The 21,756-nt window shown below is 36.7% G+C and overlaps 1 protein-coding gene across 1 annotated transcript; it reads left to right on the top strand.

Annotated features, from left to right (window-relative positions):
* The first annotated feature begins 323 nt into the window (after positions 1-323).
* Positions 324-6,390, top strand: LOC133847455 (alpha-tocopherol transfer protein). The gene is made up of 5 exons (XM_062282508.1): positions 324-594; positions 3,295-3,454; positions 3,594-3,675; positions 5,622-6,049; positions 6,145-6,390. Exons 1-5 carry the CDS (start codon positions 486-488, stop codon positions 6,236-6,238), a joined length of 873 nt encoding a protein of 290 aa, XP_062138492.1. The 5' UTR covers positions 324-485; the 3' UTR covers positions 6,239-6,390.
* Positions 6,391-21,756: the final 15,366 nt, after the last annotated feature.

The raw sequence follows: 21,756 nt of genomic DNA, 5'->3' as shown, positions 1-21,756 counted from the left end.
TAAAGCCAAGCCGTCTGCCGCAGCCCATTGAGCTGAGCGTGAGCGAGATAGCGTGTGCCGAAGAGCGCAGGAGGCGCAGGCGAAAGGAGCAGGCAAGAGGGAGACAACAAGACAGCTGGGCCTGAGCTTAAGTTCGCATAGCGAGTGCAATGCCTTAAGTCAAAAACTCTCAGCTGCAAGCACGGCTTGCGTATGGGGGCAGAGAAGGGGACTCAAGTTCATTTTTGCGAGCAGCGAACAGCGAAAAGCAACAGCAACATCAACAACGACGACGGCGACGGCAGCAGCAGCGGCTGCGTCTAAAGAAACTTCACACACACAAATCAGTTGCAGTCGCGAATTAGCGTCGTACAGACGCGCTTTTTACATTGTCTCGCTCTCTTCGCATTTATTTTCTGTGTTTGTTTTTGTTCTGTTATTGTTATTGTTATATTGTTTTTGTTGTTTTGAGTTTTGTGTGAAGAAAGAAAAGAAGCAGCAGCAGCATGGTGCACAGCAAAAAGGATGATGATGAACATCAGCTGCTGATGGCCCAACGCCTGATCGAGTTTGAAAAGTTGATCAAAGCGCAGCCGCAGCTGCCCCACAATATTTGTATGTACCACACAAGGGCTGTGTATGTCTGTGTGAGGGGCGGGGGACGGGGGAATGTGTGACTTGAGGCAGTGGGGCACTGGGACTTCCTCAAAAGGGTCTAATTAAAAGACACGGAAAAAGAAATATGAAAAATGAGCTGCTAACTTAATTTACATTAAGTTGAAGTTTATTTCCGAGTTTTAGATTGCGATAGTCAGATAATATTTATAAATATTATATTCAGAAATTATTATATTAAGAGTTTAACTAGGAAGTTATTCGTAGAGAGCTAAATCTTTATATCTCCAAAAATTCTGTAGTATCTAAAGAAATTCTTGTCTTACACCATTATAGTGAAGTATTCCCAGAATTTTGTAATAAAAGTTCAGAAAGGTTTACTACAGGGCAGCCAGGTAACAAGTTGGTTGCTATTCAAACTCCAAAAAATAAAACTTACATTAGTTTCTAGATTAATTTCTTGAATCCCAAAGGGCGTCAAAAGATTAAGTAGAACTTCTATTAGCTCAAATCGTATTGTAAACAAACTTGACAACTCAGAAATTATACATATTTCTACAAATTCAAATCAAATGCAAATCTTATCGCTACTGGAAGAAAACAAAATGTAACTCGTAAAGAAAGCTTTTAATTATATAGAGCATCCTAATTGAGATAATTAGTAGAGTCTTAAAACGTTTTTAAGTTGAATAAACTGTACTCTATAAATAAAACAAAGAAAAGCCTAAAAGATCTGAAGCAATATTTAAATTAACACCTGATAGAGTTAAGTGAAATGAGTTTATAAAAATATGAGGAAAAAATGCATATCTATTAACATTTAGTAAGCATATCAAAAATAATTGATAGACACGCTCTAAATATATCTTTTTTTGTTAAACTCCTATTTGAAATTTTAAAGTTCGCAAATTTATTTTGTTTAATGAAATGAAATGCCGAAAAGACCTTGTTGCGAATTGGACCATGATTATACATTTGTATAGACCACATTTGCATACGGCGATAAACAAAAATGTTGTACAAAATTTGCATGAACAACTCTTGCCGCAGTTTGTCTCATCTTACTAATAGTAGTGTAATGTTTTATTTTCGAAAAGTAAACAATTAGAAACTATTATTTTTTTGCTTTTTTTAATTGTCGTATCAAATTGTTGAGTTCTAAGATCAATGCGATAATATCAACAACGAATTGTTGTCTAACAATTTAGTAAAGTTTTGAACTCTAGACAAAAGGTTGTGTTTGGCAAATTACTAAAAACAGAAAACAGAATGGAACTTTGTCAGAGACACGAGCGGAGATTTTGTAATTTATTTAACTACTTGGTTTCGTGGCTTATTATCATAATAATAGAGACATGAAGGAAAATAATTTGATTAGCTGGGATTTGTTGACGCAACTGTGGTTAGAGACAAAGTACAAGTTGTTGGCAAGTGAGTTGAGTGTGCATGTGAATGTGAATGTGACTCGACAGTTGAAATATTCGCACACAGAGAGAAAAATTACTAGCAATAAATGAAAATGTATGCGAGTGGACAAGAAGGATGAAATTCTGAAATCAAGAATAAAATAATACTTTATTTTTAAAAAGATAAGAACTAAACTTTTATTAATAGTAAATACAAATCAAATACATATAGCTATCTACATATGTGAACTTTGAAATAGCAGTGCTTAGGATCTACACGATTAAAATTGAAAAATACTATTATAAACACAACTTCGAGACAAAATTTAGCTCATAAAATAATAAAGAAAATAAAATAAACAAAAATTAATAAGTAAATAACATAAAATTCAAAGTTCAAAGTCTAAACATAAATGATAAATAAACATGAAGTCAACATAAATTTAAAATGGAAAAACGCATTTCTTGAAGAAACTGGGATAAAATATTTTGCTAACAATAAGAATTGAAAATAAGTTATTTCATAACAATTATAAAGGAATTCAAATTGGATCAATTATTACTTTTTATTATAATATAAATTGAAAAATATATATTGAAGATAAGATTTCTTTTTTTTTAAAATAGAAATTGAAAAATATATATTTAAGGTAAGATTTCTTTGAATAGAAATTGAAAAATTATACTTGAAAATAAGATTTAATTTTTCTTATAATATAAATAGAAAAATTTATATTGAAGATAAAATGTATTTTAAAAGAAATTAAAAAATGTATCCTGAATATTAGATTTCTTTTTAATATTATAAAATTTAAAGAATTTAATTTAATATTCAGTCCTTTAAAAGCATTAAATATCAGTTTTTATTCACATGCAAAATGTGATTTCACTTCTTTGACTTTCTTCTTTGACTTTCTTCACAACTTCTCTTTGCAGTTGCATAATTTCAAATTCATATTATGTGAAATCAAACTAAAAATCAATATTTCGAATGATTTTGGAATTAAGAATTTCGTTCTTGCGATTTGCATGCTTTTCTTTGACATAGATCTTTTCTCTCTGTGTCTGATGTTGGATAAAAGTACTACATAGTCATCATAATAGAGCTCTAAGCATGGTCAGGTTGTTGCACAAGTTGCACAACAACTGCAACTGCAACTGCAACTGGCTTAATGTTTTGCCCACATTAACCACAATACTAAAATTACTCCTTTCTGCTGTGTTTTTCCTCCTCCTCCTGCTGCTGCTGCACTTGCTGCTGATGTTGTTGCAACAACTTCTACTGTGGCATTAGCGTCCACATTGTTGCGTCGTTTTGTGCACACGACGCGCGGCGATTTGGCTGCCGCACAGCGTCTGTTGGAGCTGAACTATGCGCAGCGCAACAAGCATGCCCACATCTTCATTGATCGCGATCCCATGGATGCCAGCTCGCAGCAGTTGTTGCAAGTCGCGTAAGTGGCATTGGGCACAAAGTTGCACGCCCATTTTACAGTTCAGTTCGATTCGATTCGGTTTAGTTTGTCGTCTCCAACCGGTTTTCGACATAGCATATATAATTAAATCGCTTGTCTTTGGCTTTTGCATTTGCAGTGATCTGGTGCCGCTGCCCGGCCTGACGCCGGAGAACAACAAGCTGTTATTTTATCGTCTCATCGACTACGATGCCGACAAGGTAAGACAAAGAAATACAAAACAAAGCTTCAACTCAATGTGCAGTAATTTTTCGCATTTTTGTTTTATCGTTTGCTAACGACAACAATTTGCCAAACAGACAACAAACTACAATTTAAGTGCAATTCAAATGCACAAATTGGCAGCACCGCATTAACAAATTGGCAGCACCAAAAATGTTGTACGACTTGTTAATCATATTATTATGTGATCTAAGTGTATGTTAGCTTTCAACTACAAATTATAAACAAATTTGAATGCAATTTCATTGCACAAGTTGGCAGCACCGCACTAGCTAATTGGCAGCACTAAAACGCAGCTTAATTTAGCTATTCGTTACGTTTATTACGTGTAAACTTTGAACAACAAATTAACATAAGCAAACCAACTAAATTTTAGCAGCAATTAAACTCACATTAATTAAAAAATTCGGCTACAAATTGAATATAATTTTTCTAAAAGGAAGGAAATGCAAATGTTACCTTAAACTCTAAATAAACAAAAAAAAAAAACAATTAAATTCTGTCAACAATTGAATTCCCATTAAATAAAATTGGGATACAAATTGGCAGCACCTCATTAACAAGTTAGCAGCACCAAATATATTGTGCGATTCTTAATTATGTTATAATGTAATCTAAGTGTATGCTAACTTTAAACTACACATTGCAAATCAGATTTAAATTCTATTTTAGTGCGCAAGTTGGCAGCACTGCATTGGCTAATTGGCAGCCCTAAAATGCTGTTCGTTTGAACTATTCGTCACGTTTATTAAGTGTAAACATAAAAACAAACTAAATTCTAGCAGCAATTGAATTCACATTACATAAAATTTGGCTACGAATTGAATATAATTTTTCTAAAAGCTAAAGTTAAACTAGCAAGGAAATGCAAATGTTAACTTTAAACTGTAAATTAAACAAAAATATCTAGCAAATAAATGCAAATGTATTTGTGTTTTGGTATTCGTAAATTCTAATTCAATAACAAAATGTGCTGTACATAAACTTTAGAATAAAGTTCGCTAAGTTATCTTTAACATATAACAAGTAAGAAACCTACAGTCGAGTGTACTCGACTGTGAGATACTCGCTACCCATTTTGAATAAAATCAATATGTTTTGCGGTATTTTTCTCAAAATATACCGAATATAGTGCAAAAATACTAAAAATATACCAAATGGTATATTTGGTATATCGACATAGTACCGTATTCAAAATATACCATAGACGGCACAATATACCAGATTGTCAGCCAAAGCAACTAAGACCCTAGTAAGTAGGCGTTTTTGCCCATACAAAAGTATTTCTTTAATTACTTCGACTATTTTTATCTAATCGCAGACAACCAGGAATCATAACTACTATAGTAATTATTGTATATACCAAAATTCGCAGCTGTAGCTTTAAAATTACGCTTGTTATTCATTTTTTTTTTTGATTTGCGGAGGCGGAAGTGGGCGTGGCAAAAATTTGAAACAAACTTAATCTGCGTGCAAACATAACAAATGCTGTCGAAAAAAAAAATTATAGCTCTATCTCTTATAGTCCCTGAGATCCAGTGTTTCACACGGACGGACGGACAGACGGACAGACACACAGACGGACATGGCTAGATCGTCTCGGCTGTTGGTGCTGGTCAAGAATATATATACTTTATAGGGTCGGAGATGCCTCGTTCTACCTGTTACATACATTTCCTGCCGGCACAAAGTTATAATACCCTTCTCGGGTATTAAAATCTATCAACAAAGTGTATGCATTAAATGCATATTAAAAATTGACACCTAAAAGTTAACATCAAGATGCAAATAAAATTGGTTATTTCCTATTGCAAATAAATCAATTGAATTTCCTTTGCGGGAAATCTAGCTGCACATTAAAGGTGTTTTTTCGAGGATGAGAAAAGTAACAACAAAGTAAAATTGTGGATTTATTGTTTTGCAGTTCAACTTTACGGCCAGCATTAAGGTGTTCTTCATGGTGGCGGACTGTCGCTTTGCCACAGAGACTGAGGGACGTCTGTCGGACGGTGAGATACCGATTTTCGATATGGCCGGCTACACTTTGCGGCATCTGACGAAGACGGCGTTAAGTGCGCTGCGTGTGTACATGAAATTTGTGCAGGAGGCGCATCCGGTGCGCTTGAAGGAGATTCATGTGATCAATTGTCCGTCGTATCTGGACAAAGTGTTGACTGTGGTGAAGCCGTTCATCAAGAGCGAGGTCTTTAAGCTGATACACTTCCATTTGCCCAATGCGGATACGCCGTACGACCATTTTCCACGGGCCATGATGCCCGAGGAATACGGTGGCAATGCGGGTAAAATGTCGGATCTGAAGCAACACTGGATGCAGTTGCTGCAACAGCATCGGTAAGTGAATCAAACTTGTGGCAAGTAAAGTGACTTTACTCCCTCTCTCTCTCTCTCTCTCTCTCTCTCTCTGTCTGACTCTCTCATTTGTACAGAGAATATCTGATGGATGCAGGCAATTGGCGACTCAACAAGTGCAATGACAAAAAGAAGCCGACGCAGAGCCTCAAGACGCTGGAGATTGATTAGTTTACACGCTTTAACTTTAGCCCCACCCCCCTTTTAGCCTTAGTTTATACTTTGTACTTATATTTTTCCTGTATATATACTTTTATATATATATATATATGCCCTGCTGCTACTGCTGGGCAATTCCCCCAGACGGGCTTGGTTAATGTAAATATTGGTTTTTCATTTCGAATGCGAATGCAAATTGAATTGCCAACACGACTCGCCAACTGTAAATTGCAGTTTGCAAACTGTTGCTCTACAGTGCCACTCAAACTGTGCTAACAATAACAATTTGAAACAGCTGTATTTTATTCCTTGATACCATATTTAGATGGGTTGATGCAAAACTAAATAGGAATATATTTCTTGAATTTAAACATGGATTTTTTGTTAAAATGTTGCTTATCTAAGAGTCGTTTAGTAAATACTGAAATTGAGTAAAGTATTTAAATGGGGTTTTTATTTTGAAATTAAAATTAAAATGCGAAACGCCGGAAAAGTTCTTAAACTTTTTTATATATCAAATACTCTAACTAAATAGGACTTGTGGATTTTTTGTTAAAAGCAAAACAATTGCCTATCTAAGAGCAATTTTTTAAATACTGAAATTTAGTGAAGGGAATGTTACTTGACAATAAATAAATTTAAAACAAATAAAATTTTTATTTTTTAATGAAAATTTAAATTAGAAATGCTTGAAATTTTCTTAAACTTTTTTCATTTGGCTTTTTGCAAAAATATAGAAATTCAATTTGAAATGAATATATTTAAAAATGCATATTCTCTATACACTATATATTTGTGATGCCTCGCTTAATGGTTTTCTTTGGTACAATACAATATAAACAATATAAATTAAGGGAGAATGAATTGGGATTGGAGTTATGTGCTAATTATACAAATGGGAATGTCTGCAATGAAATTGATGATTTATCGTCTGACAGCAGCAATCTTACTCGCTGTCAACTTTTTGTGCAGTGCATCGGTGTCGCATTGCTAACTGACACACATTTAACGTTTCAGGTATATGTATTCGACTGCGTATGTATGTATGTGTGTGTGTGTGAGTGTGCTTGTGTGTATAAGTGGAGCAGCAGCAGAGCACTTGAAAGCATAATGCGCATATCGACATGTCCAGCACTCTTCTTCAAAGGGCGTCAATAGCAAAGCAGAGCAAGAAAGAGAGATGGTGTGTGTGTCTGGGTGTGTGTGTGTGTGTGCGACATATGTATTAAAGTGCAGCTCTTTAAAACGCAGTCGTCTCTCATATCTATCCATCAGCTCCAATAAACGATACTTTTCTGCTTGCCTATGCGTGTTATTCGTATGCATTGTATATACTTATATACATATGTATGTATGTATATCCATCTCGCTCCCTCGCTATGTATGCAAACAAGGGACGTGCAGCGTGTGTGTGTGTGTGTGTGTGTGCGTGTGTCGCTTAACACCGTTTAACACTGCAGCCAGCCAAGCAGTTATCCATCAGTGGTGCGTGCCATTCTCAGTCAAATCCGAAACAACAATAGACAAGCCCCTCTGCCAAATATACCCCTCCCACTCGCACGCCTTGCTTTTGCTTAATGTTGTGCTGAGGAGGAGGAGGAGAAGGAGGAGGAGGAGGCTTATTCTTTTATCCTATGCGAGACGTGCACTGCATGCAATTGCATGGTAATCGAATTATGTGGCAACTCTGCTTGGTTTTTTGGTGGCTAGCACACACACACGCATACATACAATTGCATTCACACACACACACACACATACTTAGACTCACACATGCGTCGCATTCAAAATGGGGCAGCCGAGCGTCCAGCCAAAGCATTGGACTGGATTGGATTGGAGTCGAGTGGACTGTGGACTATGTGGACAGCGAGATTTGCGTGTGCTGCTGGCCCCGAAAGCTGCGCTAGATAATGCTTCATTTATACCCTGCACTGCAGTGCAGTCAGCGGGCATATTGTTTCCAAGTTATGTACATATATTTTACAAAATTTCAATAGGGAGTGTAATTTTTTACTTTTCATATGATCAACAAACAAATAAACATTTAAAACGAAAAAAAAATCATTAAATATACTCTCATAAAATTTACTTATTATCTTTAGATAAATAGATTGTAAATAAAAAAAATTGAATATACTTTTTTATAATAACAAAACAAAAACTTTACAGGGTATGCCAAGGGAAACAACGACTGTCTATGATGGCAATAAGAAGAGCTTTATGATCGAAGGAGACAGTCTGACCTCTATTGTTATTGCTGCTGCTTGGACACACCTGCACAGACACACATAGGCACGAACACACCTGTGTGCATTGTGAGTGCAGTGCTGTGATTACAGGGCATGAACAAAGGTGTTGCCTAGGCAATGGCAATGCTGATAAGCTTATGCGTGAAACAGCAAAATATGCTGCACAGATTCAATTAGACTGCCAAACGAATTATAGCGCAAAGTTTATGAGATGAAAATACCAAAGGGATTCCAGTTAACCTCACTGTGTGGACAAATATTTTGACAGGCGAAGTGCATAACACAATTAAGGCGTAGCAAAGGCGTGGTGTGCATGTAATATAATTTGGGCAGTGCATTGGGTCAACAAACACCCTGTGCACACTCACCCTGTGCAGTGTACACACCCTGTGCACACACAAATTGATCAATTTTTGCATTTACCACAAGAATTGAATGAAGCGACGTCATTAAAAATATTATGCAGCTGCTGACTTCGTCTTTCAGTTTCAGTTTAGAAGCCAAAAACAACAACGGCGGAAGACGAACACAATCGAGTCGAAAGGAAACGAGCAAAATGTGCAGTCAACAACAACAATAGCTGTTCGCCTCTTGCGTGTGTGTATCTGTTGTTGTGCTCACACAGACACGAAGCATACACACACACACACACACACACACACACACACACACAGTGAAACACTTACACAATAGTTTTGGCGCAGCTTTGACGCCGGCAGCGCTGTTCAGACTGCTGCGCGTCGTGCGTCGCTTGAGTGATAAGTTCAGTTGGCGTTTGGCAGGCGCCGAGAACGGTTAACGGTAAATACGAATTGCGATTTCCGAAACGCAAACCGAGACGAGTCGAGTCGAAAGCGAAACAAAACCGAAACGAAACAAAACGAGACGAACTCACATTGCGATCTAGTTGCTGTTTTCTACGGCATCCTCATTCTACTCTTTGTTCTTGTTGTTGCTGTTGATTTTCGTTCGTTTCTGCTGCGCGCCAATTCAAACAATTTGTTTGTGTTGCTGTCATTTTATTTCGTTTCTTTTTTTTCGGGTGTTTGTTGCTGTGTTTTTTTTTTTGTCGACAAGTGCCATTGCCCGAAGAAGTATGCAACAACACAGTCAGCTATGTTGGTATGTATATGAGTGTGTCTGTGTGTGTGTGTGTGTGTGTAATAAATGGCTGCTGATTTATGATGAATATTTTGTTTGTTCGTTTGCTGTTGTTTATTGGCATAGTTTGTAGCATGTGTATGTTATTATGTAAGTAAACTAGCTGCAAGCACTGTTACTAGGCACCCTTTACCGTCCTGTGACATCAATAATGCGAGTGTGTGTGTGTGTTTATTTTTTTTTTTAATATGTGCTCAACTCAACTAATTGCCCTCAGCAACATTATCAAATGTGCCCCCAAAAAGTATGCTATACGTAAATGTAGTTAGAAGCTTTTCAATGATTCAAAGTAGAAATACAACTGTTGCATTTCATTTCAATATCGAGAACTGAGCTTAAAATAAATAAGTACACTTTTGAAACTATGGAAATTATAATATTTGTAGATTTATCTCACTTTTTTACATTTCAAACAATTTTTATTTTTGTCAAAGTTTAAGAAGTTACCAATCTTGTATATCAAATTAAAAAAAAAGATTATCATAAGTTACAAGTTGAAGCTTTCTCTCACTTTCATTCTAAATGATGCGTGTTAATTATATTTATTGGTTATTAAATAGTCTATATATAATTTATTGCCGCTATTTAAATAATAAAATACAAAATTACGAAATCTAAACTAAAATTTTGTAATTAATTGGCTTTCCATTTAGCACACTTCCGTTGAACCTTTTAACGTAATTATACATTTGTAATTGTCTGCAATATTCATGATGATGAAACACTACTAAATGGATACCAAGTTGACCAAGTTATGAAAACCCCAAAGTACTTGTCTAATGACTCAGTTACTTTGAGCCACACAACTGACAATTTAAGCAAGCAAAACTGTTCCATTTATGTATATTGTTAACCGCTTTTCAATGTCTTCGCCACAGCGCAGATAAAAACTTTCTTATGCTGGGAACAATAAAATGAAAATAGACGAAAGAAAGTTTACGAGACATGCAATGACATCAGAGCAGAGCAGAGCAGAGTTTGTCTCTTGTTTAGCTTGTGCAAATTTTAGAGCTTATTTTTGCCAAGCAGCCAATGATGTTGTCATTGTCAACAGTTTTCCTATCTATGTATATATGAGATGACTGAGGAGCTTCGCCACTTCCACTTCTACTTACTACTGCTTCAACTACTATTAGCAAATGAGGCTCAAACGAGCAAATGCACTGAATAACCCTAATGTGCGACTACAAGTGTGAGTGAGTGTGACTCTCTCTCTCTATCTCTCTCGCTCTCACTTCTGGCATTACTTAACACCTACAAGCTGGCATTCGTCTACACGCTATTGCACTATTACAGCCATAACTGTCGGTTTCAACTACCCCCAAAAGACATGGACATGGTATGGGGTGGGGGAGGGAAGGCGAAGGGGAAGGGGAACCCGGCGGGGTCAACCTCAATGCGGTGGAGGAGAGAGTATTAGTCATGGGGCTAGCTTCGTTCGTACTGTTTGCCTTTTTTGTTATTGCATGCTAATTTCTTACTACACTCCTCGCTCGCTCTTTCCCACTCTCTCTCTCTCTCTCACTCTCTCTCGCTCTGTCACTCTAAAATGTGACCGCCTGAAAGTATGCAGTAAAAAATGTAATCGCATTTAACGTAACTATCAGCCAAGCAAGAGAATGAATGGCAAGCCAAAGACGAAGACGAAGAGAGTGCGAACGACCGAGAGAATAAGAGTGTGAGAGAGAGAGAGAGAGAGAATGAACAAAATGCCCAGTCAGTTACAGTTAGCATCATCGTTTTGTGTCTTTTACTTTTGCCTTTGCCATTGCTTTTGCTTTTGCTGCTGGCAGACAAAGAGCAACAGCAACGCCTGAGCACCTGCCCGCAAGTTTGGCCTAAATTGCCAGGCAGACCCGACAACTCAACACAACAACACAGCTACAATGTACAAAACATAATGAAAAAGAGACTCCCACACACACTTACACACACACACACACACATACACACAGTCGCAGACTGATTTACGGGGCTGCAACCAGTGCCGCTTATCAAAAACTGGCGATCAAAGGCAACGGGGCAAAGAAAAGCAACGACAACCATTTTAAATACTCTTTCAAAAGTTGTGTGTTCGGCGGGCATGATGAATTAATTGCCACGGTTCGTAAATATCGCTTACATTACTTTCGTCCATATTCTTTAGGTGAAAAACAATTCGCTTTTAATCGCAGTCTAACTAAATTGAATACTATTTAATCATTTAGTGAGCAAAAACTAAAATCATCAATTGAAGAATTGGAAATTGAGTATGAAAAAATGTTGTAAAATTTAATTATTTAAAACATCAACGTATATGACTTTTTATACGCGTATCTCGCAGTCGAGCACACTCATATAAAGCTTTGCTACTTATTTTTCTTCTCCTGCTATTGCTGCTGCTTTACAGTTTCATTCTGCTTTCTGTCTGCCTTTTTGCTCCGACTCCCCTCTGCCCCACTTGGCTTCGTGTCGCTTCTCCTCACTGACTTTTTGCACAGTGTGCCACACACAATGCCCTGAATTTGACAAAGCGAACAGAAAGAGAGCGACAGAGAGAGAGAGAGGGGGAGAATGTTGCTCTTGGTACTTATATCAATTGGAAATGAAAGGATCTGATATCGAAATGTTACCATTTAGCTTAGGTGTCACTACTCCACATACATTGTACTTTACATAAATGGCATTTATAGTGGCATTTAGCTTGTAATTGATCAATTATTGGGCTTAAATGCTAATCAAACTTGGTTAGTGGAGCAAACGAAAGTGATATCGAATCAGAAATATAAATAGATTTTATGACTTACTGGTTCAATCCAATTCTGAAAATATAAGAGAATGAATAAAGAATTAGTATTACAAATTTTCTAAATATATTTTATATTATAAACAAGTAGGAAAGACACTGTCGAGTGTGCTCGACTGTGAGATACTCGCTAGTAGTATGATTCATAACATATACAATAAATATACTAAAATATACCGAAAGTTATATTTGGTGTGATAAGTGAAGTGTACTCGACTGTGGAATACACGCTAACCAATTTGAATAAAAAAAAGTTCAGCATTGTTTTTTAAATATACTGCAAATATACAAAAAATATACCGAAGCAAAACAGTGAAGTATTATTCTAAAAATATATTTAAAAAAAAGGTATACAGCAAATATACTAAAATATACCGAACGCTATATTTGGTATATATTATATAGAGTTTTATTTTCGCTGCGAGTTAAGCTTCTTCGGTTTGTTATCGATTTTGATGTCAAATGATATCGATCGACGTTCAGTCAGTCAGTCAGTCAGTGAGTCGGTTCAATGCCAAACAAAAGCGTGGTGCAAAAGTTAGAGCTGAAAAATTCAGAATGTACTTAGCTGAAAATTCATTAGCCAATTTAGGTAAAGTGCATTTATGCATATGAGAATGTGATGGCCGTTTCCGCTTTGGCCATTTAACTTATTCATTTGCCAGAAAGAAGAAAGAAGGTCGTCCAACAACGAACTAACTGACTGACTGACTTTGCCTTCGCCTTGGACTTTCGCTGGTTCCGCCTACTGACCGTCGACCGTCGACCGTATTTCGGTGTTTTCTGTTTTTTTTGTGTTTTAAGGTTGTAGGTTGTACCTTTAGGCTAAACCTTCGCCGAACCTTCCCTCCTATACTCTCCGACTCTGCCTGAAGCAGCTATTAATATTCACCCATTTGTTTCTTTTCGTTTGCTGCTGTTGTTGTTTTGCTTTTAGTGGGAGGCTAACCGTTAAAAGGCCGCATGCTTTGTGGGTGCCATTTTGGCGGCGACGGGTAGTTGCTCATGGAGCAACGTGGGGGAGGCGAAAGTCCTGGCCCAGCGCAATTTATGAGGTCAATGAAATTGTTGCTGACTGCTGACTGCCGCCTGCTGCCACGCGACTTGTGAGGAGCGAGCGAGCAGCGTGCTTAGCGCGTTTACTGAGTCGCCTTTCACATTGGCCCACAAAAATAGTAGAGGGAACCAAAATGAAACTCAAAGCAATTGGGCACAACGGCGACGTCGCACCATAAACCGCGCTGCGTACTGTGCCCCCTATTCTCCTCCTTCCCCGCAATCTGTTTGCCACACTGCGCGTTTTGCCAATGTCATTGGGGCCAATGTTGCTAAAGGTCCTTTTTCTTTATTTTTGGGATAGTTTTTTGGCGCACTACAAAGTTATGTTCGTTAATGTGGGAGGCAGTCGTCGAATACAGTTGGTAGTGTAGGGAAGGTTGTTGGGATATGGGGAGGTTGCTTGGCTGCGAAGTGTTTTTAGTTGGAGCTTTGCTACAGGCAGTGAGCAGTTAGCAAGACAGTGAGGTATTAATTTTAAAATATACCAAATCAATATACCGCAAAAAATACTAAAAATATACCAACGGATGTATTTGTTGTATACATTTTACTATATACCAAATCGATATTCAACAAAAATACTAAAAATATACTAACGGATAGATTTGGTGTATCGGTATAGTACTACATTCAAAATATACCATAGTGTATGGTAGTGTAGTGTTGGGTAATATGGTAGTGGAGTACATAGAAGGTAAACATGTACCTAAAAGTGTAGAGTATGAAAATTATGTGTTCTTGAGTAGATAGTGGGTTAAAGTTGACAAGCATAGTGCTGATTAGTCGAGGGTTAAGTGGAATAGTGTTGAATAGCATAGCATTAAAAAAAGTTTTACTGTAAGGTCTGGGAGGTTGTCGGGTGCAGGGTTAGGCAGCGTGTGTATGTTGAGGGAACACACAGTCCCATTGTAATTGTAATACGTAGAGTAGCACGCTATAGAATAGTGTTGGGTCCCCAAAAAACTGTAGACTAACTGTATGGTAGTGTAGTGCCTAGGAGGTTGGCATGTAACTAAAAGTGTAAGCTATGAAAATATTGTATTATTGTGTAGAATAGTAGCTCAATATATTGTTGAATAGTTACGGTTAAAGAGTAGAGAGTAATAGATTAGAAGAGCTTAGTAGCATAGTATTGAGTAGGGTGTACTAAAACTAAACTACTAAACTTACTGCATGATAATGTAGTACCTAGGAGGTCGGCATATAACCAAAACTGTAGGTTGTGAAAGTGTCGTATTATTGAGTAAAAAAGTAACGTAATATATTGTTGTACAGTGAGGGGTTAAAGAGCATAGTGTTGAGTAGCATAACGTTGAGTAGGCTGTAGTGTAGGATCTGGGAGGCTGTTGGGTTCTGTTAGGCAAGTTGCCTGTTTCTTGAGCTGCCAACAGTTTTTCTTTCTTGCTGCGATGATTGAACAGCCAGCCGACCCCTTGTCAAAACTTGTTATCGATTTTCAATGCGGCAGCGAGATTGAGGCGGGGAGGCAGGAGGCTGAGCGTATCCGCATTATTTAAACGCCGCTAAGAGGTTTAGAGCAAACTGTCACCGCTTAAAGAAACTTATCGTTAGTTGAGCTGGAGTCGACGATGCGGCGTCGCCGCACGCCGCACGCAGCATGCGGCAAGTGGCAAGTGGCACAACGCGTTGCGGTTAAAAGTTTTTGCCTACTTACAGGGATATTCTCTGAGTATTCATCTAGATTTGTGCGGCGCATCGAGAAGGAAAGGGAAGCGAAGGATAGGAAGAGAGGAAAGGAAAGATAGGAGGTTGGGGCTTATCTTGAAAGCTGCTTAAAAGTGCGAGGATTTGCGCATGTGAGTACACTCATGAATGTATTCACGGGCACACGCACTTAAGTGCGCGCCAAACAATTAGTCGACAAGTGTATTTGCGATGTCGGCACATTAACTTGATTATGCTAAAGGCAAGCACTCGCATGCACTCACTATTCACACTATCAATTTCGAGTGCATTCATATGTTATTCATGAGTGTATTCGCATTATTCATGTGCTTTAAATCGAACAACTTGTTGTTAATGCTGTTGTTATTCACTCATGCATTCATCGTATGCATAGCCACAATTTCATTTGCAGTTGCAGCTGGTTCATTGTTATGCGTTTTACTATTATGACAGCATTAACACAGTCTGTATTCATTAGCTTATTCATGAGTGTATTCATGAGTGTATTCATTGCCAATTTTAGTTTTCACTGCACGTTCTGTAAACTGCCTTAACTCGCTATAAATTTAGCAGCGCGCGCAAAACACAAACAAAAACACTCACTCAACCAGGTATAGACTTAATCTGTATGTGTGTGGGAGTGTCTGTGAGTGTGTGAGTGTGTGAATGTTTGAGTTTATGAGGCAGCGAGGAGCAAGCGTAGCTGACAAGTTTATCAGTAAACTACATCAACATTGGCGTGCTAGGTGAAAGCTATGTGTATGTTGTGGCTAAGCGAGTGAGTAAGTGAGTGAGTGAATGAGTAAATGATTGAGTGAATGAGTGAATGAATGAGGGAATGACTGACTGACCGAAGGAATGAGTGTGTGTGATGGAAACGGCAAAGGCGCCTCAACGAAATTGCCAAACCAATGCCAAACACCTCTATTAATACACTTACATACATTCACACACACACACACACACATACACTCATACTACTACACAACGAAGTTATTTGTTTGCCATTGTCATATAAGTAGCTGTATGTGTGTATGTATATAAATCAAGGTTAGAGCGCGCTCTGCGATTATTTAGTTAGCTCGTCGATTTAATATGGGAAATCAAAGCGAGCTAACCAAATGTCAATCAGCGGAGAAACACGCAGCTAAAAGGTGACGGAAGAAGAGCTCACTCTAAAAGTTTACTAAATATACATAAATCCTTAAAAATAAATGGAAACAAATTTAGGTAGATTGTAAAGATTGTTTTGCAAGTAACAATTTTAGATAACAAGTAAATTAACGAAATGCGCATTTTAAAAATCATGTCAATAACGTTGTTCTATCAAATATTAAATATGTCAATAATATTGTAATGAAATACAAACACTATAGGTAATTAAATTCAGAAAGAAATCTACAGTTGAGTGTGATCGACTGCAATATACCCAATACCCTTTGTGAATAAAAGCAAAACAGTGCGGTATTTATTTAAAAGAATACCAAATTAATATACCACAAAAAAGCTTAAATATACCAAAGGTTATATGTGCTATATTGATATAATAAATACTACATATAAATTATACCATAAAGTCAAAAATATACTATATTTTTTTGTAACATACAAAAGTATTTCCTCAATAACTTCTACAATTTTTATCTGATAGCAATCTTAAATATTATAGTATGTGCCGAACATTGTACAGAAATCTACAAAGTTAAAATACCCTTCTACCTTATGGGTAGCAGGTGTATGAATTGTAATCAGAAATGCGCTTTTGAAAATTTAAATCAGTCAACCATAATGAAATGAAATATAATTTCTGGAGATTTTTTTGTTTAATAAAATTTTCCTTTCAAATTTTTACATCTATATTTTGTATGACAAATTTCAAGCTCACTCGTATAATACATTTTTTTTCAATTGTTAGAAGAAAAACAAATAAAAATACTACAGCTAAATTAACGAATAATTTATTTCTCTATGTAAAATTTGTGCATTGAAAAGTTATTATTATTGTTTCTTCCGGTGCATATTCTCCATGCACTCATGAATGCACAAGTCACACACACACACACACACACACACACACACACTCTCTCTGTGCACCATATTCAATATTTTTCCATTCACAATTCACAATTATCCGTTGCTGCCCCAAAAAGTAGGCAATGAATTCGATACAACTCAACTACCACACACACACACACAGGCACAGTCCGTAAAGCTGTGTGTGTGTGTGTGTGTGTGCGTGAGAGTAAATGTAAGTACAAGTTTAAAAAAAAATATAAATAAATCCCCTCAGGCAAAAGCTTTTACTCATATTGAAGTTCTTGCTGCAACAACAATCAAAACAAATGGCAAAAAGCATGAAAAAGTACAAAAAAAAAATCGTAAAAAAGTTTTATTTTCGCAGCGTTATTGCAGTCAACTGCAATAATCAGATGTGCTCAGTGCCTCACAGTATGTGTTTGTGTGTGTGTCTCTATGTGTGTGTGTGTGTTTATTAACCGTTGCTTGCCTTGCGAAGCATACATTTCGTTTACGAATATGTCAACCGAATTCGAATCCAATTTCCAGCTGCACTTCTTAGTTCGGGCATAGTTCTAATACCCTGTAATCACACAATGACTGCTAAAGGGTATGCAGGTCTAAGACAGTAATTTGCAATATTACATCAAAATTATACTTGAATCACAATTATAAAAAGATTGCATCATTATCCAAGTGACTTATATTAAAATATTGATTTTTGGCAATTACTTTATAAATATGTTTAGTAAATATTCTCAAAGTTTCATGGCAATCCATCGAAAGCCTTTAAAGTAAATCGCATACTTTTCAAATTTACTAACATTGCCAACTATATTAGCTAAATATACTCAAAATTTACAACAATCCATTGAAAGTCACAAGAGTAAGTAAATTAAAGAGTTGTGTCAAATTCATAAAATCCCAATATAATAAAATTTCGTGACATTTTATAGTCGATCTCTGGAATATAACTATATCAATATATCAGCTAAATATTCTGAAAGTTTCATCACAATTCATTAAAAGGTACATAAGATATGCCACGCTTTATCAATGGATATCTTGCTAGTTGTGCCCGCTTTTGGTTCTTATGCTGGTAAATGGTATTCAATTCAAGTCGATAAAGTCATTTGACTGTCACAGCATAAAGTTGAATAAGCGTTCTTCCACTAAACAGAGATGTTTACTTAGTTCATTCAACACACAGGCATTGACTGACATTTTTGTGCACAGCATTCGACTTCTAGGGAATGCGTCATCCTTAACGATAAACTAAGTTTTTGGCACTGTCATTTGCACAGCACTGCCAATCAGTCAGTCACTCAGTCGCTCATTCAGTCAGTCACTCAGTATGCTGTAAGTAGGTTGAATAACAAAAGATACTACGTTGTTATGATAGACATAAAACCCAGTTACGAGGGGCGTTATGCCGTTGCGAATGCCACAGTTGAATCAAACAAATATTCAAGGCAATCGAATTGATCGATACTTTGTTGCACTCCTTAAAGTTAAAGCTCCGACACCAAAATTGTTATTGAATGCACACGAAATTTGAACAAATTTTCATAGATTAAGGAGGTAAATTTAAGCGTCCGTCAGGCCGTCTGTCCATCGCTTTTTCGACACTTAACTCTATCCGTATTTATGTGAAGTTAATGAAAGTTAAATGTTATTCACACGAAATTTGAACAAATTTTTATAGATTAAGAATATAAATGTAAGCGTCCGTCAGACCGACTGTCCATCGCTTTTCCAGCACTTAACTCTATCCGCATTAATGTAAAGTTAATGAAAGTTGAAGGTTATTCATATTTGAAGTGTCAAAACTACTTTAGCGAAGTTTTCGAAAATAATTAATTGAAAATTGCACACAATTTAGTGTCCGTTCTCCATCAAAATGAAATTGCTAGCGACTTTTGTAATTACAGCTGCTGCTCAAGGTTCTTGTTACAACGCATTTTACATTTTAACAACATGGGAGAAAGTTTCAATTTAAAATGCGTGGACAATTAGTTGAGTGCAATTCGCGTTTTGCTAGCAAAAGGAAATGAGTCGACACTTCAATTAAATTGATTTGAAAGTGTTTGCCATCAAAGCGAATGTGCAAATATTGATTGAATACCAGACAAAGCACTCGCAAGCACTTCAGAATGAGCTCTAGTTGTTGCTGTTGCTGTTGTTGTTATTATTATTATTACTATTATGAGTATTATATCATTTTTATAAGGCAGTTCAACGAACTGCAAGCACGAAATAAATGTCTGGCCATTCGCCTGTCTACGGTTATTACGCCAATAATTTGTTGTCATTGCAAACAGTAAATTATTTTGCCTTGTTTTTGTTATTATTATTATTACTATATATTTTTGGTGCGCTTTTTTTAGTTTCATTTTTATTTTTATTTCAATCTTATTCCCTTGTTGATTGATGGCAGACTATATGCATGATTGTTGTACTTGTTGTTGTTGTAGTTATTGTTGCCGGCGGCAATTATGAGCAGGCAAAAAAAAGACTGCTTGCCAATAGCCATCTAATGTGTTTCACTTCCCCCTTCCTTAACCCTGCACACTCTCTTCACATACACACACTGAGCAAAAAGTCAAGGCACTTGACTGTTGATACTGATTGATTTTGAAGCGAATGATTTCAAATTGATTTCCATAAAAATTGCAATTATTTTATTTAATATTTTTAAATTTAATGTTATACTATTTATTATATATTTAATGAAAACTAATTTCTAATTGTAATTTGCTTTTTACAATTGTGTTGTCTAACTTCTTTCTGCATTGAAATTTGGTTATAGCAATTGTTGAATATTCTATTAAACTATTGAAAATTCTTCGAAAATTTGCGATTCAAATTTAAAGTTGCCATATTTCTTAAAGTGAATTTGAATTCAAATTGTAATTTGATTTTTCTATGATTTTTTTAAAATCGATTTTATTTGCTTTAATTATTTTCATAGAAAAAACTTCAAATCTTACATTAAAATGTGTTTTACAATTTATTTTGTAATTAAAAGTTCTAAAAGTGATTTATATTCTCAATATTTCTCTCTGTGTATCTTTCAGCTGAAGGCCTGACGCCTGCAGGACGACGACCACAACGTGCTCATGTGTGCGTGTGTGTGTGTGAGTGTGCATATGTCTATGTGTGTGTCTGTGTGTGAGTCCTAGTTGTGCAGCCTGAAACAGGATGGATGCTAGGCGACAGAAGCGACTTGGCCCAGCGCCAATTGCATCGTTCGAAAAGTCATTTGAGGACAATACCACAGCAGCAGCCACAGTAACAGCAACAACAACAACAACAGCAACAACAACACAACAAGAGCAACATCAACATCAACCGAGAGGAGCAAAGGCAAGTGCGACTATCTGTCTCTCTGTGTATGCATAGTGCTTATATATTATTTACGATCTGAGCCTAAAAATTAATTAAGTCAAACATAAGCAAAACACCGGCAAAAGCTTTAAGTGTGTGGGAGTGAAAGAGAGCGCACGCGAGCGAGAGAGTGAGGGAGAGGGAGAGAGAGAGAGAGCGTGTGTTGTGGTCGATGGCGAATGCCAGCAACATGCAAATGGCCACTTAAAAGGCAGGCGAACAAAACGCTTTTGGGCTAATAAACAAAACGAAGCTTAAACGATGCCCAGCAACAACAATCGAGACAAGAAGAAGAATGAGAAGAAGGAGAAAATGAGGAAGAAGCAGCGGCAAAAGCATCGACAGCATCAGCGATAACTGTTTCCCGCTCTCTCTCTCTCTCTCTGGCGTCCCTCTCTTTACTGCAGTGGTCAGAGGGTGGGGGCGTAGGGGGGGGGCGTGGTCAGCGTCGCAGTCACAGTTCGGCATTCAGGATTGTGAAAATATTTTGACACACATCAAATCAAATGTGAAGTGGATGGAAAGTGTGCTCTAAATAATGTCATTTCACAATGGGAGCAGCAATTGGAAAGCGTGTATGTGTGTATGTGTGTGTGTGTATGAGTGCATGTGTGTCAGACAGTGCGTGTGGGGGGTGTGTGAGGGTGTGTTTGTGCTTGCCAAGAGATGGGAGAGGGAACTAAATAAATACAGTAAAAAAAAAAAAATAAAATAAAACATGCAAAAGCATCAGCAGCTGGGGATTGGGATTGTTCAGAGGGGAGCGTGAAGAGATAGAGAGAGAGAGAGCAAGCGAGAGTGAGGGGATGACGAGCACAAGGGAGGCGGGCAAGACGAGCTTGGCACAATGCGCGACAGCAGCATAGAAACGAGGCTAGCCTATGAACATTTTTGTACATAAAATGAAATGCTCTAAGCCAAGTGAAAAATGTCAAGCTCTAGACTTTCAAAGAAACAGCTAAATTATGAAAAGAAAATAATTTAATTATTATTTTAAACAATGCATAACTTTGAAAAAATATGAGAAATGTAGCGAAAATAAAATTTATTAAAATTACCCATAGAAAAGATTTAAATTTCTATAATTTATGTAACGCTCTGAAATTAATATGAATTAATTCATTGTTGCATTAATAAGTGTTGTCAGCATACAAATAATAATAGAAAAAAAACATAAAAAAAAATAT

This window comes from Drosophila sulfurigaster, chromosome X, assembly GCF_023558435.1.
Source record: "Drosophila sulfurigaster albostrigata strain 15112-1811.04 chromosome X, ASM2355843v2, whole genome shotgun sequence".
NCBI lineage: Eukaryota > Metazoa > Arthropoda > Insecta > Diptera > Drosophilidae > Drosophila > Drosophila sulfurigaster.
Note: the sequence above shows the minus strand (reverse complement) of the source record. Positions and strands in the feature narration are given on the sequence as shown.